Source organism: Ictidomys tridecemlineatus, chromosome 3, assembly GCF_052094955.1.
Source record: "Ictidomys tridecemlineatus isolate mIctTri1 chromosome 3, mIctTri1.hap1, whole genome shotgun sequence".
Lineage (NCBI taxonomy): Eukaryota > Metazoa > Chordata > Mammalia > Rodentia > Sciuridae > Ictidomys > Ictidomys tridecemlineatus.
The window spans coordinates 213,883,889-213,908,431 of NC_135479.1; the positions used below are offsets into that span (position 1 = coordinate 213,883,889).

Sequence of the window (24,543 nt, forward strand, 5' to 3'; positions counted from 1 at the left end):
TGGGGGTAAGCCGGTCAGAGATGGATGTGCCCTTCAGTTCTGGAAGAAAAAGCCTGATTTCTGCTGAATCCAGAGGCCAGATGGAGTCCTCAGAGGACTAACTCCCAAAAGACCCCAGCAGACTGGTGCTCTCATCCACAACCAGTGTTCCCAAGGCCCCAGGTCTCCGGGGGCCTGATTTCAAGAAGGGCCCATTTGTGGTGGTGGCCTGTGTGTCCTGCCGGGCTGCGCTGACCCGTCTTCAAGGTCGCGGTGTCCGAGCAGGCTGTCGTGTTCCGGCACCACCGACTTTGCTAGACCCGCGCTTGGCAGGCCTCTCACTTCTTTTTTAAACCAGCAGCACAGATGCGGACCTTAGCTTGGCTCGTGCCGTAACTGTGCATTCTGACCGTAGAGGAGTCGGTCTGGAGAAAGCAAACACAGTGCTCGACGGTGGCCTGCCAAGCCCTGCCTTGTTTGACGTCACCCTTCCCTGGCTCCTGTCAACCCCAGGACCACTCCCAGGCTCAGAGGAGAGGCAGGGCCTCCCTGACATCTGAACTGGATAGTCCCCAGCTAGAGAGTGAGGCCTGGGTAATGGGGTGGGGTCCCACAGGACTGTGGGGTCCTGCACGGTCCACAGCCCTCAGACCAAGGCAGGCAGGCAGTGCCCGGTACCTCACAGGCTGTCCTTGGTGTCTGTGGGCCTCTGAGTTTCTGGTCCTGCAGCATTGGCCCTCTGGATTCCAGCTGGCCTCCCGTCCTCCCCAGCGTGGAGGTGGGCAGTGTGTTGCTCCCTTTCCTGCTGCAGTCGCACGCTGTCCCTCTTGTATTCCTCCAGGTCAGGAACTACAGGTTCAGTAGAGCAGTGCTCCATCCTGCCCACTAAGGCGGAAGGCGCTGACCGGAGCCCAGTGCGGTGGCACGCGCCTCACGCCAGCTGCCGAAGCAGGAGGACCACAGCTAAGGCCAGCCTCGGCAACTTAGCCCCATCTTGCCTTGAAATAAATGGTGGGCCGGGGACACAGCTCCGTGGTAAAGTATCCTGGGCTCCATCTCTAGTACTGCAACAAAACAAAGCAAAACTGACATGTATTTCTCTTTACATATTGCAGGGATTTTTACTTAATTCTAAAATTAAAAAATTAGAGAACTTAAAATAATCCTGAGGAAATAGCCAGCACCTAGCCCTCCACCCGCCGTCCACCCACCATCCACCCTCCTGCAGTATTGGTCTCTGTAGGAGCTGGCCAGGTCCTGGGGTGCCAGATGGGCTTGTGCACTGCAGGGCCCTGTTTGGCTACCTCCCAGGGAGCCTGGGGGTCCAGCAGTTCAGATAGAGCCTCCAGTTTTGATCCCATTTGAGACCAAACCTCCACCAGAGCTGGGCTGTGTGCAGCCCCACCCTGCCTCCCGTAAGCCCTTCTAGAGCCGGGTACAGGCCTGACTCCTCCACTCCCAGCCCCCCACCGTCCTGGTCCCTGCTCTTGGGCACTGTCACAGAGTTGCTGCCAGTGTCCCTTTCTTCTCGGGATTTCAAGACTTGGTGACACTATTCTGAAGGACCCTCGAAGCTCAGGAGATGGGTGTCACTTCCCTCTTGATCAAGAGCCTGCCAACTGGTCCAGACCCCACTGGGCTGGCGTCTCTTTGGGAGGTATCTAGACTGGGTCCCAAGCTAGCAGCGTGCTCCTGCAGGGGCGCACCTAACTGAATGAGCACCTGCCTCTGGAAGGGATTGTCACCAGCCACAAGGACACTTACAGTGGATAAAGTGAAATTTAACTAGAGATTGGTCCTGAGGCTTCCTCCCCATGAACAATTGTTACGTTTTCTAAACCATCTAGTTATTACCTAACAGGGGTACAGGAAGAGAGTGGTTTATTCAGGCCCAGATTTAAGTAAAGTCTCTTTACTTATATTGGTTTTATGTTGCATTCAATAGGCATCAGGAGGCTTGTAGCACAATTCCATAGAATGCTTTAATCTCCCACAAATTGAGAATTTAAATAAGTGACAGAAGTTGTATACTTTTGAATATACACCTGTGTAGCTTTTCTGCTTGGTTAAAAACAACAGCAAGGTGATTCCTGACTTGAAACATTGGACTTATTCCCTCATAGTTCATCAGCCCCAGTCTTTTCATGCAAAATAGCAAAGGGGGTGCTTCTAAAAAGTGGTGTACTAAGAAATTTTCATTTCATTTTATTCATTCATTGATTGAGCCCAGGTCCTCATGCATGAGAGTTAAATGCTCTACCACTGAGCTCCAGCCCAGCCCTATTTATTTATTTTTAGATGGAACATCACCATTGTGGGGAGCCGGGCTGAAAGACCCCGCCGTCCAGCCCTAAGCAAAGGCTCTGACATTTCCTAGTGACCTGGGGCATCGTCCCCGCCCGGACAGCAAGGCATGTCTTCGGGTGTAGGCATCACTGGGGGGGGGGGGGCTGAGCGACACTTACCTGTTCCTTTGTAACCCTACTTCTTGTCTCATTTGAATGGCTTCTTCCAGTAAAGGGTTCAGCATGTGCACCTCTCTCTTTTTCCACAGACCCCTAAGGTCAGAGCAGCCATTGTCACAGGACCCAAAGAAAAAGGTATTTCTCTGTCTCTGCGCGATTATCTTGTGTCAGCCCGGTTCACCTAGTGCCCTGAGTGTGTAGTCGTGGGACGCGACACACCATGTTGCCCAGATAGGTCTCAAACCCTGGGCTACAAGTGATCTTCTTGCCTCAGTCTCCTGAGTAGCTAGACCTGCCACCCAGCTCTAATTTTCATTTTCTTTTTCAGGGTGGTGCCAAAGGTCAATTATAGAGTTTTACAACCAGGTGGTGCAACGTAAGTAGTTGCAGAGGTGTGGGGAGGACACATGCAGTGACCACCCTCCCCAATCGGGAATCAGCTGCTGTGAGTGGGTGGACAGGTTGTGGACTGTGCGATTCCATTCCTCCATGCCCATCAGAGTCCACACCTGGATGGGCACATGGATCGCCCTGTGGAAACTTTCTCGGTTCCCTTCACTTCAGTGGTCCCAGCTGACCAGGGCAAGCAGACCCTGCAGGCGGAGATCCTCCTCCCTGGGATCTGATGTTCCTGCTCCGCTCTGTACTCTTCCCTTGGCCCCTGGGACTCCTTCCACCTGCCCTCCGGCCGTTCTCTGGCCTAGGGCCTTTGCACAGCTGTGCCTTCAGCCTGGAACACCGCCAGCACTGGGCAGCCCCTGTGTCTGTCTGGTCTCTGCCCCACGGTCGTCGTCTTGGTGAGCTCACCCTCACCTGCCTGAGGAAAAGGGCTGCTCCAGCCCCAGTACACACCCCCCCTTGCCTCTTTTGCCTCCTTTACTTTTATCTTATTTGGGGGATCTAACCCAGGGTGTTTGTTCTTTTTAACCACTGAGCTACATCTCCAGTCCTTTGTTATTTTGCTTTGTTTTTTGAGATAGGGTCTTACTAAGTTGCTGAGGCTGGCCTCAAACTTGCCGTCCTACCGCCTCAGCTTCCCAAGTGGCTGGGATTACTGGCATGTGCCACTGTAGCCGGCAGCACTCAGCCGTCTTCTAAGTGCACTGTTCAGCGTTAAGTCATTCACACTGTTGTGTGGCTGTCACCTCCAGCCAACTCCAGACCGTTCTCAGCTCCCCAGCCGAAGCTCTGTCCCTAAGCCCTGGCCCTCCAGCCCCTCCCCAGCCGAAGCTCTGTCCCCTTAAGCACTGGCCCTGCAGCCCCTCCCCAGCCCTGGCTCCCACCTTCTGCTTCTCGTCTCCATGCCTTGGCTACTCCAGGGACCTGGCAGCCTCTGTCTGGCTCATTTCACTCTGTGACCCTCGAGGTCCTCCATGTCAGGATCCCCTTCCTCCCCAGGGCTGAGTGACCCTGCTGTGGTCCTCCCAGCGTCTTTTTCCTGATGCCCCTTTGCCTTGCCTGCCAGCAGGCCACTCCACTTCCTGTTTTGCTCCACCTGCCCTTGTGGTCTGTTCATCAGAGTACCAGGCCTGTCCCCAAAGTGGCCTCGATGACTCGAGGGAGGGAAGAGTGCTTTAAGGCCCTTGACATTGCCAGACTTCCTTCCCCAAGCTTGTGCCCTCGTTCCTTTGCCAGGCTGAGGACAGCACTGGGGGATGCCTCCCAGGGCATGCATGTGTGGGTGCTCTCACTGCTGGGGGTCTCCTTCCTCCTCCTGGGCCTCGTGCATGTGGTGGATAAGCAGCAGCTCGCTTTGGACTCGCCTGTCCGTGAGGACAGGTGTCAGGCAGCCTCCCAAGCAGTGAAGCTTTGCAAAGGCGCCTCAAGCCGCGGCGGCAGTCGGCAGCCTGGGAGAGCTGTGGAGCAGGAGTCTTTCCAGCGTTCCCCCAGCTGCTGGTTCCCCTCCAGCAGACATGGCTCCTAGAAGACTGAGGACCTTCTGGAATCCCGGCTGCATTGGACTGTGACAGAGAAGGGGGGAAGGGACTCAAAATGGTTGTCCAGACTATGTGGAGGAAGCGTGTCCACACTCCATCTGTGGCCCACTTTGCAATAATGGACCCTCGGGGAGGCCCTGGAGCAGACTGGATGGTCAGGGGACACCTAACCTGTGGTGGGGTCACCAGGAGGGGTGAAAGTCAGCTCTGCCATCAGCAATGGACACGGTAGTGCCACCTCTTCGTGTGGTCCCTTCCTACAGAGACGTTGTCCATGTCGTCTTTGGGGAGAGGGGAATGAGTGCCACCCAGACTGAGGTCGGGGTGACTCTCCCCCCAGGATGTGAACCAAGAGGTGAGGCACTCCCAACCTAGGGACAGTCCTCCCTATGGGACCGGGGCCTACCCACCACCCCAGCTCAGAGGGAGGGCCACATCTGCCTGCTGTGTGGTCACCCCAGGCTGGACCTGAGGAGACCCCTGGCCTTCCCTGGGGATACTAGTCCTCAGCCACCTCCCTCCCTTGGGCTTGCATCAGGAAGGACATCCGGGGCTGGTGGGCAGGCTGCCAGCAGAGCTTGGAACCAGCTCCTGAGTTAGGCTGGCTCCCAGCTTCTTGCAGCCGAGGGCGTGTCCTGAGTTCAGGTGGGAGTGCTGGCGGCACCTGTGCCAAGTCAGGAAGTGGGTCCGGGAAGCGCAGGAAGCCAGAACTGAGCTCTGCTGGCCCCGCAGGTCCCTGACCCAGAGCTGCCCCTGGGGCCACCTGCAGGAGGGCAGCCATGGCAAGCTGCACTGAGCCGGGGGCTCTCCTCTTCAGACTCACGCAGAGACCCTGGGGGGCTGGCATATGGGTCAGCCAGTGGGATCCTGAGTGACATCTGTGACTTCAGGAAGTGTCCACAGAGAAGGGGGCTCCTGTCCTTGATCCCATCCTGTGTGGTGGAGGCCCTGCAGCTGGTCTTAACGCCCCCCCTGGATCACTGGTAGGATCGCTGTTGGAGGGGGAGATGGCCAGTTCGAGAGGTGTCAGGTTTCTGCTGTGGTGGAGCTGTTGGCCTTGTCCTGCAGGCCTCGGGACTGTGACCAGAGAAATGTGCTTCTCTAACAGAGGAAGTCCTTGCCCTCGGGCCTTCTATCACTTGCAGACTACAGTATCCAGGCCACGATGCTCTTGCACACTGAAGGCTCTGAGAGGTCCTGCAAATAGGAGCCAAAGATGTTTCACCCAACTGGCAGAAGGAGTGGGCTAGACTGCCCACTGCACCGCTCTTTACTGCTTAGGGGTCCCTTTGTTCAGAGGAGCAGTGTTGGGGGCAGCAGCTTCACACAAACGGAAATTGCTGCTCTTACCAATTATCACATCTCAAAGCACAGTTTCTTAAGAACTTAGTTCATAATGGTTGGTTGGAGATTTCCTGGCTTCCTAAACATATTAAATTGTCAGAAATAGATACTGTGAAACCTCACACCCAGTAGCTTTTTAGACAATCTACCTCAAATAGGAATGCTCCCTGCAGAGGTAAACTCTAGTCCAGTCGCAGGATGACTGTGCACGTGGTGGCGTGGAGCCTGAGGCGCTCAGACCCACGAGGAGGGGCAAGCAGGCAGAAACAAACGGCATGGCACCGCCAACTGAGGAACTGTCACAGGGTGGCTCCTGCTGTCCCTGTGGACATGGGAACTGGGGCAGCTTGCCTAAGAACCCCTGACTTGGCCAAGGCAGGATTCAAATCCAGAGCAGACGGGTCCGGAATTGCAGCTTCTCTGGGCTATGCCCCAATGCTGGGGATGGCACTGCTGAAGGAACTCAGATGCTGGGGCGGGCCTGGGGGTTGCTACTGGCATAATTGTGCCCCTCGATTTGTATGTTGGATTACTAGCCCTGAGAACCCTGAGATCCTGACTCGGAGACAGGATCTTGGGTGACTTGTGTTAACAGGCCGTCAAGAGTGGGTCCTGACAGTGAGCATCCTCACCAAGAGGAGTGACTGGGACATGGTGGGAGCAGAGGGAGGTCCCCAGGTAAGACCAAAGGCTAGGTGGAGGAATGCCTGAGGTGGCCCACAAGCCACCTGCAGCCGGGACAGGGTCTCCTGGCAGCCACAGGAGCCTGCCCTGCACACACCTGATGGTGGACTTCTTGGGATTCCTGTTGGCCGAGCCCCTAGGTTTGTGTGCGCTGCTGCTGCAGCAGCCCTAGCCAACTCGCGTGCAGAGACCCCGCAGCCTGCTGGGGCAAGTGGAGAGCCCCCGCAGCCAGGGTCCTGTCTCACACCGGCAAAGCCCTTTCCAAGGCCATTATCTGCAACCCCCAGTGTTGTAATTGAATGCCCCATCCTCAGTCCAAGGAAACTGCACTTCTCAGGGGTTTATAGCCTTTTCCCCCCCTCTCAGCAGGCCCTGGTTTGGGGTGAGGCCTGCTTTTTTTTGAGATCTGAAGAGCCTCCAACCTTCAGGAGGCCAGGAACTGGGCAGGGACCTCTGCAACCCCCACAGCAGGTGGCCACCAGGACCAGTGGGGCCTGCCCTGCCTGCAGGCCTCGGTTGAGACTGTGGGACAGCAGGGGCATGGCTGGTGCCAGGGTGTGGGAGCCAAGTCGTCAGGAAATGGCAGCGCTTCCTGGGAGGTGGGAGAGAAGCCCAGGAACACAGTAGGGGCATGTGGCGACCCCAGGACCTGCACCATGGTCTGCCTAGCCAGGGGGCCTGTAGAGAGCCCCACTGTGCGCTGCCACAGGCTGTGGCGCTGCATGAATGAGGGCTTCCCAGGTCTGCAGCCTGCATGGGCAGAGGGGCAGCCCGTCCCCAAGATGCTCCAGGGCCCCAGGAAGGCTTGTCCTCCCAGCCTCGGAGGGCACCGAGAGTGACTCAGGGCTGCCCGGTGACTACACCGTCACGGGGACAGCGATCTCCTCAGTGCCGAGGCTGGACCACAAAACTGTTAAGGATGTCATACCAGCACAACAGCCAGGCTGCTGGAGGTGCAGGACTGTGTGCTCCCAGGTCAGAGCGCTGCCACCACAGGGTCCTGTCCAGCCCCTGTCCCATGTCCTCCATTTGGCCAGTGGCTCACAGGAACCTAATTTCAATCCCTGAGCTTTCAAAAAAATGTCACCAAGTCATTTCTACCCCATTCTCCATAGACTGTTTTAACTGGGTTTATGTGAACTACTACTTTCTTAGCTGTTGAAGGGCCTTTACTTATTTATATGCAGTGCTGAGAACTGAACCCAGTGCCTCGTACATGCTGGGCCAGCGCTCCATCACTCAGCCCCAGCCTGAAGCAAACTGTTTTTAAAGATGGTCACAACACCACCCTCTGCCCCCAACTCTTCCTCCCAAAGGCAGCTCAATCCTTCCAGCTGGATCTTGGGGAGTCTGTGCCCATATTTCCAAACACTTGCTTATGCTGCTAGTTTGAGGCACACCCTTCCATGGATCTGCAGATTCGTCTCCCCCACGTGTAGGAATCCACTTCTACTCTGACCGCTCCAGTGTAGCTAAAGCCAATCCTACAAGCTTGGGAAGCTGAGGCAGGAGGATCGTGAGTTCAAAGCCAGCCTCACCAACTTAGCAAGGCCCTTAGTAAGTCTAAATAAAACATAAAAGAGGATGTGGTTAAGTGCCCCTGGGTTTAATCCCCAGTACCAAAAAAATATATAATAATGTCCTGAGATAAATGGATCATCTTCAGAAGAATGATAACTCTCATTCTCTCACCTACAAAAGTAGATGGATCAGGGAGCTAAAGCCATAAAACTCTTAACAGGTGTGAATTCTCACCATCTTAGATGTCACAGTGGAACACCAAAAGTAAGAGCAACAGGAAGAAACACCTTGGCTTTGCCAAAATTAAAAATCGTGCCTCAAAGAACTAAAGGAACTGGTTAAGAGCTCAGTATTCAGAGTGAATCTACAACTCAACAAAAAAGAAAACCGAGGTGCTAGAGTGCTTGCCTAGTGGGTAAGGGCTTCCCAGAGCTGCCGGCTGACCAGCAAATACTGGACAGACGTCCAACGCCAGCAGTCATCAAACACAGACCCAAACCAGTGAGGGGCTGGGGATGGATAGCATGGCTGCGACTCTCGGCAGTGACAAGTGAAGACTACTGGCGAGGACCCTGCGCCCTGGGGGACAAGGAGCAGGGCGGCTCCTCCAGGTTAAGGCAAGGCTGCCCCACGACCCCACAGCTCTTCTCCTGGGCATGCACCCCAGAAAAGTGTGGGTGATGCTGGGACACGCGCACCTGTGTCTCAGGCAGAAACAAGCGTCCACGCCGTGTGGAGACCCATGCACACTGCAGGGGACCTGAGAGACACGAGGAAGACAGGAGGCCAGACTGCAGTTCCACTTTTATGAATTGTCCAGACCAGGTGGCACCAAGGCCTTTGCTGGCTGGCCTGGAACGGCCTTTGTCTGCTCCTGCCACCCACAGGGGAATCTGCTTAGCATCTGGAAAAGCAGAGGGAGGGTGGGAGCAAGGCGCAGGACTTGCAGGCTCATTTCCCATCCTCGCGGGCTGCCACGAAGTTCAACAGGTCAATGGCCGTGACAACCCCGAACACCATCTGCCGCTCACTGGACTCGCCATTGCTGTGGTCTGGGGAAGAAGACAGGGCCACGGGTCAGGAGGCACCTGGCACAAAGCGGATCTGAGGCAGCATGCCACCCCAGGGCTGCTGCAGGCCGGCCAGCAAGGAGGCTGTGCTAGCCCCTCCCCAGCCTCCTGTGGGTAGGGAGCACGGGGCAACCCAACCAGCCCAGGGCCACGTTGTCTCCCTCCAACCGGAGCATGTGGGCAGAGCCCGGCTGCAGGCTGACCTAACCTAGGCCCCCAGAACAGATGGTGTGTGTGTGTGTGTGTGTGGTGGGGGGCCAGCACTGCTGGGCCCATGCCCCAGGTCACACTGGAGGTCTCACCACCTCAGGACAAGCCTTGGCCCTCTCTAGGCCAAGGCACCCTAGCGGAAGGCACAGGCCATTGGTGCCCTGAGCAACACCTGCTCGGCCTCTGCCTGATTCTGTCGGCAGACGCAGTCCTTTCTCTGGGGCTGTCTTCAAATCAGTGCCAGCCCAGCCCCACATCACAGAGCCAGCAGGCAGAGGGTGCTTCCGGTGGTTAATGTTCATCATCAGCTTGGCTGGGTCCTCCGGAATCTCGAGGTCTGCCCAGATAGTACTGGGATGTGTCTGTGAGTGTTCTGGATGAGCTCAGCACCTGAGTTAAGAACCCTGGAGGGCAGGTCCCTACCCGGTGTGGTGGGCCTTGTCCAATAAGTGGAGGGTCTGGACCAGCAAGGCCCGTCTCCCAGAGGAAGGGGGTTTTTCCCGACTTTGGACTTCCCTGCAGCTCTTGGGATGGAAACCTCCAAAATCACAGGCCAGTTCCTCACAACTCCTGTCTTTCTACAGATACCTACACTGTCAGCCCTGTTCTCTGGATCCCCTCCAGGCACACAGAGGGCAGGGAGGGCAGAAGGGACGACTACCCTGACCCTGCCTGCTTCCTGCCTGCGGCAGTGCTGCCTCTTCTGCTTTCATGAGCAGAGCCCCTCGGGACCAGGGAGGCCCACAGTGGGCAGGGACCTTGGTGTCCCAGTACGAGCCTCAGAAAAACAGAATCCAGAACAGAACCGTTGGCCTGGGCTGCTTTTGCCCTATGGACCCCCTAAAACCCGGCTCCACAGAGGACCAGTGGTCAGTGTTTGAGGTCTGCAGATCATGCAGTCTGTCACAGCCATTCAACTCTTCCAATGTCACATGATGGAGCCCAGAGTGGGGACAAGCAGGACAAGTTCCAACAATGCCTTCTCTGTGGGGCTGGGGTGCGAACACTGGCTCCCATGCCCGAGGCCCTGGGTTCCATCCCCAGCACCATAGGAAAAACAATAAGAACACTTTGTGGACTCTGACGTTGGCACCCACTGTTTTCTGAGGTATTCAGATATAAGTAAATGTGGGATCAGAGGAGTACCCCCACCCAAGCTCAGGGTGGGACCCTGGATGCCTGTTGCCTCAGGAGGCTGTGGTTCTGAATGGAGGGCTATTTTTTCGAGGGGTGGGATGGACGTACATACCTGCAGGCCCCCCCACCACTCCTGACCAGGCCTGGTCCCGTGCTGCAGAGCCAAGGACGGGACAGGGTTAGATTGTGGTCGCCCCAGGCCCTCACTGACCAGCCTTGGCTGGGCCCCAGGGCCCCCTGCTTCCCAGGCACTTAAATCCTGGGCTCTTAGAAGGCGAGGAGGACCCTGCTGGCCTTCCGATGCCCAGGAAGCAGCTGTGTGAGCAGGGACCACGGTGCCCCAGAGCGGGCTGGAAGCAGACACCAAGGTACAGCCACAGGCAGTCCCTCAGGGCCAGCACCCAAGGGCAGGAGGCTGGCAAGTCAATGTGGCCTCTCTTGGGGACACAGGACATTGCCAGCAGCCAAGACTACAACTGTTCCAGGTTTTCCTGGGATTGTCCCTTACAGTGCCAGAGACAGGCTAGGTGTGGTGGCAGACCCGTGATCCTCACTACTCACAAAGTAAACTTGAGCTGGCAGTGGTAGGGTCCTAGCATGAGGCCCTGGGTTCAATGGCCAGTACAGCAAAAAACAAGCATCCCTGTGACTGCCTGCCACCTAGGGCCAAGAGCCCACTGAGCCTGAGCCCCTGCCCAGGTGACAGCGGGGTTTGCCAAGCACCGCCTACCCTGCACATCCCTGGAGACGTGCCTGGGATCACAGGCTCCCGTGGCCAAGAGCCTGGGGTGGGGAATACACAAGTCAGCACCACCCATTCCCCGTCACCCATGAAGGACAGGGCTGTCTTCTGCACACAGCAGGACTGTGCACGTGGAGGCCCAGGCCAATCAGCACCCCACCCTGAGGACAGAGCGCTCTGTGGACCCACTTACACTGGATCTGCTCATGGACCACCAGGGCAAAGTGGTCAATCTCCAGGACGTGCGAGAGGGTGCCCAGCGTGTCCGTCAGGCGGATCTGGAAGGGAACCGTGGAGCACTCACTGGAGACGGAAGGCTGCTGCCTGCAGCATAGCCACCCACAGTCCCTCCACGGAAAGGACGTGGGGTGGGGGGAGGGCTGGCAGGGCACTGCCACGCCAGTCAGAGGATGGTGCAGCATTCAAGAAACACACTCAGATGAGCTGTCAGTCAGGGTAAGGGGGCCAGCAGATGCTGTTGGGAGGGGGTCAGAATGGCAGCCAGCTTTGTGAGCCCAGATCAGGGGTCGCAGGGCTGAGGAGGGAGGGATTGGTTCTGGGATTCCTAGGGCCATACACACTGGGGTCTGTGACACTGTGAAGACTCCCACTGGGGGCAAGCTCACACCTTGGAGGCATCTGTGGGACACAAGGTGCTGGGCCAGGAAGCCCCCTGCCCTCAGAGGGGCCCACCCTGCAGCCCTCACACCCTTCCCAGGGCCTGGTGGGGGGTTCTCCTCTCTTCCCAGTCCCTCAACACACTGGGCGCGGCCACCTGACCCAGGGGGAAAATGGGCAGCAGCCCAGCCCAGATGGAGGGCTAGCAGCAGAAGTGGCCCCCTGCAGGCTGGAGAGAGCTCCCGCGCCTGGCACAGACGAGGACACGCACAGGAGGCCGAAGAGCAATGGACACACTCCCCGCCAGGAAGGAGTCGGAGGTCAGCGCATGGCTTCCATGAACAGCCACAGGCAGGTCAGTCTTGCTGGTGAGGAGGCGAGCGGGGCAGGAAGAAGCGCTGGGGCTGATGGACGCGGGCGGTGAGGGTTTCCCAGGGGCATTTTACGTCAAATCATGGAACTACATGCTCAGCACCCACTGTGTGCGACCACACCTCACTTAGGAACAGAAGAGGTGTGAAGGAAGGAAACTTCCAGAACTAGTAGGCAATGGGGAAGGCTGATCAGGAGGTCAAAGCCAGCCTCCGCAACTTAGGCCATGAACAACTCAGTGAGACCTTGTCTCCAAGTAAAATACCCCAAAGGGGCTGTGAATGTGGCTCAGTGGTTGAGTGCCCCGGGGCTCAGTCCACAGTGTTAGAAACAAGACAGACCAAGGCTGGGACAGACACCCGCCCTCTGCAGAGGGGCCTGTGGTCAGGGAGGCCCAGGAGGCCAAGTGAACAGCAGGAGAGCCAGGCTGGGAGGCCTTGCCATGTGAGGGGACAGTGGGACAGGCCAGGACTCGGCATAGGGAGGGGCAGGGATTTCGGTTTGAACTTAGGCAGGCTTTGTGGGGGTTAGAGGCCCAAGGGCCCTGTGAGGACCACAAAAGAGGCCGTGACAGGTGACGGGAAGAGGGAGGGCCGTTCTGGCAGTGTCCGTGGGTGTGCGAGACGCGGGAGAGGTCAGGTCTGCCGCCTGCTCTGGCAGAGCCCCTCAGCTCAGCAGCCTGCACAGCCAGCGCTCCCTGTTCCAGTGCACAGGGTCTGTGTGGAGAGCCAGGCTCTGCCTGGGGCCGGCAGAAACAACGCCAGGCGCTGCCAGGACCTGGCCAGCACAGGGCCTGCTCTGGCCCGTCCCTGAAGAGCTGGGTTCTTATGAGGGCACCAGGTACACTAGGTGTTCTCCCACGGAAGCAGACACAACAAAGATGAAGGGTTGAGAGAAAGACCATCTGCGGAGGCCCTTGGGCTGCATTGGTGGTCCCCAGGCTGCTGCTGACCCCAGGCCCCACCACGCAGCACCTGAGGGGAAGCGACCCTGGCCAGAGCTGCCCTTCTTGGCTCTGCATTTGCACCCTGGGCTTTGATGGGGTACAGCTGGCACCTGAGTGGGGCTACAGCCAGGGACCTGGTCCCCTTCCCCAGGAAGCACTTGTGCCCTGCTCTGAGGACAAACCAAGGCTGGAACAAATACCCGCCCTCTGCAGGTGCCCTGGAGAGAGGCAGAGGGTCCTGTGGGCAGGGGCTGCTCTACTCAGGGCATACCAACCGGTTTGAACTGCTTGTAGAGGACTTTTCGGACTTGGTCTGACGGCTGCACCTTCCCAGCAAGCAGGGACGACAGCATGTTCCCAAGAGTCACCATCCCCAGGATGGCCCTGCAGGGGATAGAGAATGGGTGGGGGAAGGCAGGGGTCAGACTTGCCCACAGCTACACTGGGGGTCTGTGGCCTCCACATGGCAGGAACAGAGATGCCCCAGGACATGGTGAACTCAAGTCCTGGACTATTTCTGTTCTCACAGGTGTGGGGACTCCCAGGACTTTAAATGCTAGACGTGGGACAGCTGGTCACCTGGGCATAGCTGCAATGGACCTCTCCCGTGAGACACACCCCAAGGTGCCTGCCACCTGCCTCCTGGGCAGAGGCCCAGGGCAAAAGTGTGTACGTGAGCAATGAGGCAGTGAGCTTGGAGGCCGCGGCCGGAAGAACCCCCCATTGCACCTGCTGCCGCTCCAGGGGCTGACCAGCGGGTAGCCAAGGTTCTGAACACTATGCACAGTGACCACAGCCTAGCAGCATGGGCCTCAGCTACCTTGTCTGGTGACACCACACATAGGGCCCAGAGGACGGAGCTCCGCACTGGGGTGGGGTGGGGGGAAGCTGGGACTGACCCCGACTCCTCAACCACAGGCGCCTGGTCGAAGCCCTTCTCGCGGAGGATGGTGATGGTGTGCTCACAGGTGACGGTGGGCAGCACAGTCAGCGGGGCCGACAGGCTCAGCTCCTGAACTCGCAGGTGCCACCACCTAGGGAAAGGGAAGGCCGGGGACCAGTGCTTCACTGCAGGCCTCACCACAGGGGCTACGGGGACCATGCACCCTGCCCAGGCGCTGTGTCCCTGCTCAGGACGTCCTTACCACGGCCTCTTCACCAAGAGGTCCTCCTCCTTCAAAAAGCCCTTCTGCAGCATCCACTTGTCACTCAGGAACTTGGACCTGCAGGGATTGTGGTGTCACCAAGGCCAAGGCCCCTACCACAGCCTCTGCACACGCCAGGTGCACACCCTGTGCACTCAGGGACGTGGTTCCTGGACCTTACTAGTCCAGGGGACAGTGAGAGCCTGGCAGCAGGTCCAGGGTTCAGGAGGACCTGGGCAGGAACTGCAGGAGGAAGGGGCATCTGGTCAGCCAGGACACCATGCTTGGGCTGATGGGCTCAGAGCCTTGGGCAAGGTTGTTTTCTGGGGCCTCTGTGCTCACAGCCCCTCAGGGTAGCCCTAGGTAGCCTCTTCCTTGGCCTCCAGGTCTGCTCAAAGGACAGCAGAGGAAGCCACACAGCTGCTGCCACCTCCTAAGAGGCAGCCAAGTACCACCACAGTGGGGCAGGGCGACCCCTGTGCCTGAGGGCACACACGCACACTGACCCCTCACATTTCCTGCCCCACGCACACAGCGAAACCACTCTCACAGACCAGGCTGCTCGCCAGCTCACAGGTAGGCCCAGCAGCCCACCAAGTGCTCAGGGAGACGCACTGCTGGGGCAGGCAGGAGCCCTACTGGGGGCCACCTGGCAGTGGGCACCCAGGTATGAATCATCCCACATCTGAGAACCCACCTGGGGGTGCCCACCCACTATGCCTGCCCAGCAAGGGCAGCAGGGTCATGCAGAGGCTCAGGCCAAGAGGAAGCCCTGTGATTAAGAGAGGGAATGGGGGATGGATGGCCTGTCCAGCCCTGCTGCTCCACTGATCACAAGGCCTGCTGCAGGGCAGCTTCCCCCTGCTTCAGCGGGGCCTGGGGTGAGGCACTGCCCCATCGGGAGGAGCTGGAAGCTGAATGGCCACTCAGGGGGCCAGGTCTGTCCTGTGAGTCGAAGGCCATGGCAAGCCACAGCAAGTTCTAAGGGACCCCAGCCAGGACTGGCCCTGCCCAGGCTCTCAGGTCCAGGTCAGCAGGTGCCTGGATGGTGCCACACACTGGCCCATGGAGCTGAGGCCTTGAGCAGCGATAGGGACAGAGACGGGCCCCAGAGCTCCTGGGGCCCCACCACCTCCAGCTTCCTGCCGCCGGCTCCCTGGTGAGGCAGCGCAGGGCGGGACAGGGGCCAGGTGGTGTCGAGGTCAGGGGCAGGGCTGGAGGACAAGGGAGCAGGGCTCACATGTAGTTCCGCACGGAGTCGGGCAGGATGACCACACAGCGCTGACCCTCCTGCAGATCCTGGGCCGCCTTCACAGCCACAGCCATGGCGCTGCCGGAGCTGCCACCTGCCGAGGACCACGCAGCTGGCCATCTACACGCCTGGGTATGTGCACACCCGCACGCATGCCTAGGTACCCTCAGAGGCCCTGTAGGACACTGGCACCGTGTGTGTGCTCCTTGCCCGTGTGTGCCTGTAGCACCCTGACCTACTCTGGGCGGAGCTGTGGGCAGAGGAGCAGGGCCTGCAAGGACCCACACATGCTTGACATTCCCGCTGAGCGCGAGTAAGAAGGCCCAGGAGGAGGTGAGACTTTCTGATCGGCCAGGGCAAGGCTGGTGACAGGGGATGCCCAAGATGGGCTCTGGGTCCCACACAAACACCCCTGGTCCTATTTGAGTGCTAGAGATAGCCTGCCGTCTCAGCGGCTGCTCATGGTCACCCCACGAGGAGGTGGGTGACACCAGGTCCTGCCAACTGTGCCAGACCCTAGGAGCCTGAATCCAGGGGCTGCAGCTGCACCTCCATCTGGGGCACATCTGGGCTGCGTCTGGACTTAGCTCTAAGTGGCCACAAGAGCGTTGTCTGCAGGGAGACCCTCCTCTCCAGGGAGGCAGAGGGCCTGCTGCCTGGCTCCCAGGGCCCAAGGCCAGGGAGCAAGTCGCCTTTCCCCAAAGCAGCGCTTGGCAGATTCTTGTCATCAGCAGGGGCTTGGTCCCAGTCTTCAAGGTGGGACTGGGTGGCAGGGACTGGCTGCATGGAGGGCAGTTCCCACACATGGTGCTTCAAGTGGTAAACCCTGAGGTTTCACCAAACTGGCCCTGCTGTCCTGCACGGTATGGTCCCCAGTGCTGCTCTGTCCACCCTGAGCAGGCGGCTGAGGGCTCAGGTGAGGCCGGTGAGCCTAGTCCTGGACGGGCCTCTGGGCCACAGAGAAGGGGGCTGACAAGAATCTCCATCCATTTTCTTCGGGGCCACAAAGGTGGAGGGAGACCTAGCACAGCATCTCCAGGGCCCTGGGGGCACCCTGTCCTGGCTCTGAACCCTGCTGACGAGGAGCCCAACCACAGACAGGGCTGGTCTTGACTGAGAAGAACTCCGAGAGCTCTGCCAAGAGCCCTGCCCCGCCCACCCTCACCTGTGCAGGTGAGCACGAGCTAGAGCAAGAGCAAGCAACTGCTGCAGAGGAAGGCCAGGGCAGATGGCCCCCAAGCAGTGCACTGCTGCGGGCACCTGCCCCAGGTGGCCTAGGAGCTGGCAGAGGGCCTGTTCCCCGCTGCACCTGCCCCACCCCCCAGGGCGCTGCCCCTCACCACACAGCAGTCCTTCCTGTGCGATCAGCATGCGGGCGAAGGCGAAGGACTCCTCGTCGTTGCTCTTGAACCACTTGTCCACCACCTGTGGCCAGACACCATGGACGTCGCAGGGGCAGGGACCACCTAAGACTTCTCTGGGTGACTGTGCCCCCAAAGAACCCAGCATTCCCGCCTGCAAACCTGGCGCGCTCTGCCCTTCCTGTTCCAACATGCTTCCCAACTACAGCCTCTGCCAGGACTGGGGGCTGCTAGAGGGCCTGGCGTCTTACTTGGCCTTTCCCCCACCGCCCGGCCACAGTGAGCCGTGGAGGCAGCGCCAGGGCGTGAACTTGGGCCTGGTAGTGCCCCTTGCCAGGACTTAACCCTGAGGACACCTGCTTTCACTTATTTTTTTGAGTCGAGGTCTTACTAAGTTGCTGAGGCTGGCCTAGAACCTGCGACCCTCCTGCCCCAGCCTCCGGTCACTGACCCCAGTACCAGAAGCCCTCAAAGTCCCTATGCCAGTGCTTATTCTTCCGTCCCACTCAGTGGAAAGCCCGTGCCCAGGCACCAGGCTGCAGCTGCCTGGCCGGGCAGTGCTCTGGCCCAACCTACCGCCCTGTCCAGCACCGTGGGGATGAAGTCGTAGCCAATCCCTTCCACCTCGTAGAAGGTCTGGTCCGTCTGGTTCAGCTCTTCGGGCTCCGCAAGGATGGACCCTTCCGGGTCCACCCCGATGATCTGCAGCGTGGGTGGTCTTAGTGTTCAAGCTGGAGACTAAACCTCATGTGGACTTACTGCAGGAGCCACCCCCACTGCTAACACGTGACTCCTAATGACCCATCCACAGGGCACACATGGTGCTCTGGGGCTCAGAGGCAGGAAGAATGCCCAGAACCAGGCCCAGAGTAGGAGCTGTGACAACCCATCTGAAGCAGTGTCCTGAGCAGGACCCTCAGAGGTGACCTCCCATGGTTCCTCTGGAAAGGACCCCTCCGCACTGGGGCAGCCAGAGCCTTAAGGGACACAGGGAAGCTCTGGACATTGACCTCTTCCAGGTTGGTGGGCAATACCATCCAGAAAGAGTAGCCAGCCAGGTATGGCTGCAAGCCATCCTCAGACCAGCCCTGAACCCCAAATCCAGGGCCTGTCTCAACTCAACCCCCAGGCTGACCCTCATCTCCACTTAGCACAGCAGACCCCACCCCTGAAGCTCCTGGACTGTCATCCAGCAACATTTGCCAAACATCCCTGGGGGTGCAGATGGCAGTGCTCTGCGGCTCAGCTCGGGGCCTGGTGAGAAAGGCCAGTGGACCAGGCCTCAGGCCCAGCGGTGCCAACCCACCCCTGGCGCTACTCACTCTGCACCCAGGACACTTCTCCTTCAGCTTCCTGGCAATGCCTGTGATCGTGCCCCCCGTGCCCACAGTAGCCACCAGCATGTCCAGCTTCCCTGGTGGAGGGAGAAGGTCTCAGGCCAGTGTGGCCAGCCCCCACTCCTCGCAATACCCAGAGCAAGCAGCCCAGTGATCAAGTGCCCCAAGGAAAGTCCAGCCTCAAGCGCAAATGGAGCTCACGGCCTTCACGGGTCCGAGCAAGAAGACAGGGACGATGGGTTTTGCCCTGGCTCTGCTCAGAGACCCTCAGCCCTCAAAGCCCCCCATGGATGAGTCTGGAGCTGATGCCCACTGGGTGCAGGTGGCAGGACCGTGTCCCTTGTTGGTGATGGGAATAGTCCACTGAATTTTAAGAGGAAATGGGGCAGACTGCTCAGGCAGGGTGCTAGCACGCCTGGGCCACCCCAGACCCTCCAGGCGAGTCTGAGCACAGGCAGGCCCAGGTGCCGGCTGCAGCCCCCCGCAAGCCAGGCCTCTGTTGCCAAGTGAGAGGAGGCTGGCTCATAAAATGGGGCAAGCAAAGGCTTGGGCCAGCCTGTCACCTGGGCCAGTGCCAACGGGCAGCCGAGGCTCCCGCCTCCCAGCTCTTTCCCACAGGGATCTGCTGGCACAGCATCTCCCTGACCCCCGGGACTTGGCACTCGTGAGTCGACACGGTTCCAGGAGCCACATGCCTGTACAGACAATAAGCTAATTGTGGCCCTCAGCACCCAGCCTGGAGGTGAGGGAAACAGGGCTGAATTCACTGCCTGCTGCAGCTCGTCCCGCTGCCCTGGAGGCCATTTTAGAGAGGAATGTTTCAGAGGGGTTCTGCAGGGTGCACAGGAGTTGGCCAGGAAGAGGACATGTGATTTGTACACTCCAGGCAACCAGGGACAAAGGAAATCGAGACCAACGGGGAGCACACACCATCACACTGCTGCAGGATCTCCTCCGCGGTGGCGTCGTAGTGGGCCAGGGGGTTGCTGGCATTGCGGTACTGTGCAGAGAGAGCCAAGGGCCAGGAGTGTGAAGGCCTCCGCCACACCAGCCACCACCGGCTGGCCCCCAGCTCAGTGGAGGGCCAGGGAGCAGCCCAAGGCCCGGGGCAGAGGCCCCCCAGAACACACAGCTCCTGTTCAGCCAGACACGTCCAGGAGGAATCGAGTCTGCCGCCCGCAGAACGCTGAGGGCCTCGCTGAGCCACAGCTGGCAGCACACAGGGCCGCAGGCCTGTGGCTCCACGGGCAGGAGCACCACAGGCCCAGCGGCAGGCCCAGCGCCCACCACACCGCCCAGAGCCCGCGGAGCCCCAGGATCTCTCTGGTGGGTGCAGGACCAACCCCGGACGCCCGGGCTGCAGCACCTCACCTGGTCCAGGATGTGGGAATTGGGGATCTCGTTCTTCAGCCGCCACGCCACGCCCACATGGGACTCGGGGGAGTCGAACCTGGCGTTGGTGGGCGTCCTCACGATCTCCGCCCCCAGGGCCCGCAGGACATCCACCTGCAGGTGGAGAGCCACGCCTCGTCCTCCCGTCAGGCCTGAGTTGGGGCCTGCCGCGCCCCGCACCCGGCACCCAGCACCCACCTTCTCCATGCTCATCTTCTCCGGCATCACGATGATGCAGCGATAGCCCTTCACAGCTGCAGCCAGCGCCAGCCCGATCCCTGGGGGCAGCACGGAGGGTGTGAGGGGCCCGGGGGCTGGCCCTGCCCCTCCCTGTCAGGACACCAGGGACAAGCCCCAAGTCCAGATGCCCTGCCAGGAAGGCCCTGGGCAGAGTACTGAGGACGTCCAAAACCCACCACGGCACCTGCCACCCCACGTGGGGCCAAGGGAAGGCAGAGGCAGAACCACAGGCACCTCTGCTCAGGAGGAAGAGCCCGGGGTCAGGATAGGACAGCAGCTGCAGCGGCCAGTGCAGAGCCAGCTGTGTTCACCCAGGAGGTCCTGAGTGGGAGGGTGGCCAGGGGACAGCCAGCACCCGCCACCTCCTGCTGCTCCCTGCACCAACCTGTGTTCCCAGATGTCGGCTCAATGATCGTGTCCCCGGGTTTCAGGGTCCCATCGCGCTCGGCGTCCTCAATCATGCGCAGGCTGATGCGGTCCTTCACACTCCCGCCCGCGTTGAAGAACTCACACTTGGCCACTGGGAGCCAGAGATGGTTCAGGAGGGAGAAGACCCGGACCCCGATGGACTCCTGCTTACCCTCTGGCTACCAGACGCACCCCAGCGTGGCCCCAGGTTTGGGCTTACCCACTCTGGAAGTCGCCCCTCCACACCCCTGCACCTGGGTGCTGGCGGATCAGGGCTTTCCCACTGCAGGCCACGCACACACCCCTACGGGGCACAGGGCGGCTCTGCGAGAGCGAGGAAAAGGCACCAAGGAGCCCCCACCGGGTGGACAGGCCACAATGTGTCCTGAGGCAGGCAGTCCCACTGCAGCAGGTAGGACTGCAGCAGGGCTGGCTGTGAGTCCCACACCCGGGGCCAGCTGAACTGGCGGGCCCTGCTGAGCATCACCTTGATTGCCCTCCAGCCGCCGCTGGGGTCACTCCCCTGCCTGAAGCCTCTCCCAACTGCGCTCTGAGGCCAGGGGCCTAGCCTGGGCTCTTCTTCCTTTAGGGAAGGCCTCTCCCCCAGCCCTCAAAGTCTTTAGTTTTCCAAGGGGGTGGGTATTAGTCTGCACCAGTACGGTTTGAAGGGCCCTGGACTGACCTGCAACACCCACAAGCCACCCCCTCCTGGCTCATCCGTGTTTCTGAAAACCACAACCACACACTTCACCCCAGAACCAGGTGGAGGCGCTGTGGTTTGGGGTGGGGGGTGGGGTGACCGAGAGGCCTGCATCCCAGAGAGTCACCGGGAGGACGCCTCTCACAGCTGGGGACGGCCCTGCTTGGGAATCCAGCTGCAGGGCCAGGCTGGCCCCCCTCGAGGCCACTACCAAGTGCAGACGTGGTCTGAGCAGCTTGGCTGGTGCCCTAGCCACCTCTGTACCGCCTGACAAAGGGACACAGCCCTGGTCTCCTGAAGGGGCTGTTCTGGAGCCGTCTAGGTGCCTGGCAGTGCTCAGGGAGCGGGTCCGCTTCTCTAGGGGGCGGGCAGGAGCCAGGCCCCCAGGCCCTCCACGCCCAGTGCCTCCTGCTGTCTCAGGACACCCCAAGGCAGGGACATCTCCTCTCCATGCAGCAGGGACCTGGACTAACAAGCCAGGTTCCTGGTCCCCAGCCTGTCCCCAGGCTCCTGGCCCTTCCGGCTGCCCTACTGCTGATTCCGACCCCAGACCCCGCTCCCTGGGGCTCAGGGGTGCCGGCCTCTCCCCCAGGAGGGTGCCCCTGCCTCTTCTGCTCTGGGAGCAGCTCCTTTACCCAGCAAAGGCTGAGGTAAGGTCCAGTGTTCACTGCGGCTGCTGACCTCCCAGGCCACTTCTGCCCCGTCAGGGACTGGCTGAGCTCGGTCCCCACTACTGACATGGAAAATGAAAACCCCAACAGTGAGGCCTGGGAGAAAGAAATAGGAAGAGCCACACAGCGACGATTTCCCTCCCACCCAGATGCCAGCCACGGGGGGAGGCAGTGTCCCCTCCAACCACAAGTGACACTCTCTAGGAAACCCTGATCTCTTCCAAGACAACTGCTCCCAGGCACTGGCCACCGGCCCCCTGCTCGCGGTCCCACTTCCCGAGAGCATAAAGCGACCTGTTGAGCGGCTCATTTTCCACCAGGGAAGTGGGCCCACGCCCCAGTGGTCCCATTCCTGAATAAAGGCTGAAATGACCTGTGACGTGTGTCCGGCCGTCTCTCTGTTCTAACACTCACGAGCCAGCTGGACGGAGATGGACCCTTCCGGTCCGTTGATGGCCACACCCCTACCTAGGACTTGCCCACTTCCCCTGAAGTGGCCCGAGGGAAGCCCTGGGCACAATCTGCTCCGCTCTGCCTTGGGGTCCTCACCTCGCTCCTCACTCAAGGTCAACTCCCCGCTGCGGGCAGCTCCGGGTGGCCCCTGCTCACCCTGACGAAGCCCTGCGGCACTTCCTTCTCCAACTCTACTCACGTGACCTCCCCCTGAGCCACGCAGGCTGCCTGCCCCACCGCCTGCGGGCCACGCCTCATCTGGGGTCCCTCCCAGGGTCGGGGAGCGCGGGGCGGCACTCACGGAGCTCGCACTTGAGGCCAGCGCTCTTCCCGATCTTGTTGATCCTGACCATCGGGGTGTTCCCGATTTTCCTCAGAATATCTGGCAAGATTTTTGGAGAATTTGTCCTAAAACGAAAAGGGAGTCCACAATCACTCAGACGAACAAGACTAGACACCAACAGTACGGGCAGGCAGTCCAGCTGCCCTCTTACAAAGAGGACCAAGGACCACGGGGCTGGCTGCGGGGAGGGTCTGGACGCCCAACAAGCCACAGGCGGGGAAAAATGACATCACAACACACGCACGCACACACACGCACACACACACACACACACGCCCTCCTAACACCTGCCAAGCCCAAACACAGTAATGCCTGTGGATCAGCCAAGGGCCCTGGAATGTACCACATTTGTGTCCTGATCTGAACATGTCCTTTGGTCACCTAAGACCTTATCAGTGGTAATGTGGTGACAGGTGCAAAGAACCTTTATTATTTTTGCAATTTCTTGTGAGTTTTAAAATAATTTTCCAGTAAAAAAAAAAAGTTAACAGCCAGGTGTGGTGGCACATGACTATAATCCCAGCGACCTGGGAGGCTGAGGCAGGAGGATAGCAAGTTTGAAGCCAGCCTCAGCAATTTAGAGAAACCCTGTCCCTCAAAATCAAAAGGGCTGAGGTGTAGTTCAGAGGAAGAGCACCTGCCCAGAGGGCACCAGGCTCTGGTTTCCTCCCATATCACAGGAGGGAAACTAGGTTGGAAACAACCTTGACTTCGAAACAACAGATCGGAGTCCCCGTTTCTAGGACATCTCTGCTGGAAATTCCAATCCCCCATCCCAGGGTCTGACTGCTAGGGTAGCTCTACTCCTCAGACCTCTGGCCAGCTAGGAGGACTGCAGGACCACAAGAAATGCCAGCAGTTCTACCCGACAAGATGGTGACAGGGACAGGGAGGCTGTGAGGCCAGCGGATGTCCACAGGTCTGTGTGCACAAAGTGGGGCCCAGGCAGGTTCCCAAATGACCTTCCTGTGGCTCCCTCCACCCCCAGCCAAAACCTCCCGAGAAGACTCCGTGGAGGGCCTGAGGGGGCCGGCCCCCACTCAGCGTCAGAGGGCAAGGATCGCCACACCCCAGTGGTCAGGCACAGCTGCCTGCCCTGCAGGCGGGAACCCAGGACGGGGGGGGGTGGGGGGGTGGGGGGGGGGTGGACAGGCCCTGCGGGGGGTGCTTGGTTGGGCAGGACCAGGCTTGGCCCCTGGGGCAGGTGACAGGGTGCTCACTCAGCAGGCCACAGTCTGCAGGTGAAGGGGCTGAGAGGTCCTGATTCACCTTATCTTAAGGGCTTGTACTTTCAGCCAGGAGGCTGCGGGGCATCCCCAGACCGTAGCTTAGACCCCAACCTGTCCCAGGGCCACCTGCCTGCCCTCCTCTGAGGCTCCCACAGGCCCTCTTCATAAGCCCACACCATCTTGGAAACCTCTGCAACTGGCCCCAGGCACCCAACCCCACCTGCCTGCTCTGTCTCTGGCCCATGGGTCTCCCTGCCAGTAATCCCCAGGGACTGTGTCTCCCTCTAGTGGACCTGGGTCCGGCGGGGGCCTCTGCCACAACTCCCTCCTGACTGTGGGGACTGGGGACAGGGCTATTTCGGGACAAGACTTCCCTGAGGCCAGTGTGCTCAGGCAGCAGCCAGGGACCTGCTCTCCTCCTCCCCCAGGCCCTGCAGCCACACCCAGCCTCCCCAGCCTGGCCCCGCTGCTCTGGGCTGTCTGGGCAGCAAGGACTCATCCCTCTGGCCAGCTGCCCGAGTGGCCTCCTGGGCTGCCAGCACGAGGCTCCTGCAGAACCTGCAGGTGAGTGAATTTCGCTCTTCCTGTGGCCGCTGAGCCCCCGCACACTCCTGCTGACTGTTCAATCTGTGACCACTGGTGCGGCGCGAGGTGGGGGAGGACAGGCACTTTGGAAGCCCGCTCTCCATCGGGAGGACTGTGCACTAAGGTCACCTGCAGCCTCAAACAGCAAGCTTGGCGTGGCCTTGCCGGGACAGGGATCGCTGTTTTGCACACAAGCAGCCCTGGGCTGTCCTACCGCAGAGCACTGAGAACACCGGACCAGCACAGGGTTGGAAAGCCCCCACCAGGCCTGGCACAGGCGAGGACCGTGAGTTCAAAGCCAGCCTCAGCAACTTAGCGAGGCAGTAAGCAACTCAGGGAGACCCTGTCTCTAAACAAAACATGAAATAGGGCTGGGGTGTGGCTCAGCGGCCGAGTGCCCGT

At 59.8% G+C, this 24,543-nt stretch overlaps 1 protein-coding gene and 2 long non-coding RNA genes across 10 annotated transcripts in view; 2 read left to right on the plus strand and 1 right to left on the minus strand.

The window, feature by feature from the left end:
* On the plus strand, window positions 1-21,910 carry LOC144376529 (uncharacterized). The gene is made up of 2 exons (XR_013437094.1): window positions 1-2,579; window positions 2,773-21,910. It is a non-coding gene; the product is annotated as an uncharacterized LOC144376529 (long non-coding RNA).
* Window positions 8,723-24,543, minus strand: part of Cbs (cystathionine beta-synthase) — a 26,556-nt gene continuing 10,735 nt past the window's right edge. For 5 of the 7 annotated variants that reach the window (XM_078044711.1, XM_078044710.1, XM_078044707.1 and 2 more), the window contains 16 exons: window positions 22,286-22,392; window positions 20,138-20,272; window positions 19,711-19,790; window positions 19,492-19,626; window positions 19,051-19,120; window positions 18,106-18,197; window positions 17,360-17,485; window positions 16,763-16,847; window positions 15,411-15,516; window positions 14,171-14,248; window positions 13,925-14,059; window positions 13,301-13,409; window positions 11,283-11,367; window positions 11,078-11,130; window positions 10,460-10,501; window positions 8,723-8,982 (listed from right to left, as the gene is read on the minus strand). In XM_078044711.1, the coding sequence (XP_077900837.1) occupies window positions 8,914-8,982; window positions 10,460-10,501; window positions 11,078-11,130; window positions 11,283-11,367; window positions 13,301-13,409; window positions 13,925-14,059; window positions 14,171-14,248; window positions 15,411-15,516; window positions 16,763-16,847; window positions 17,360-17,485; window positions 18,106-18,197; window positions 19,051-19,120; window positions 19,492-19,626; window positions 19,711-19,790; window positions 20,138-20,272; window positions 22,286-22,337 (1,452 nt within the window). In that variant the 5' untranslated portion in view covers window positions 22,338-22,392 and the 3' untranslated portion in view covers window positions 8,723-8,913. The remainder of the gene's footprint in view (window positions 8,983-10,459; window positions 10,502-11,077; window positions 11,131-11,282; window positions 11,368-13,300; window positions 13,410-13,924; window positions 14,060-14,170; window positions 14,249-15,410; window positions 15,517-16,762; window positions 16,848-17,359; window positions 17,486-18,105; window positions 18,198-19,050; window positions 19,121-19,491; window positions 19,627-19,710; window positions 19,791-20,137; window positions 20,273-22,285; window positions 22,393-24,543) is intronic. The other 2 variants (XM_078044706.1, XM_040287089.2) reach the window with 2 other exon arrangements.
* LOC144376528 (uncharacterized) overlaps window positions 23,553-24,543 on the plus strand; it is a 4,474-nt gene continuing 3,483 nt past the window's right edge. The window contains exon 1 of one of the 2 annotated variants that reach the window (XR_013437092.1): window positions 23,553-24,427. This is a non-coding gene — a long non-coding RNA (uncharacterized LOC144376528). The remainder of the gene's footprint in view (window positions 24,428-24,543) is intronic. The other variant, XR_013437093.1, reaches the window with a different exon arrangement.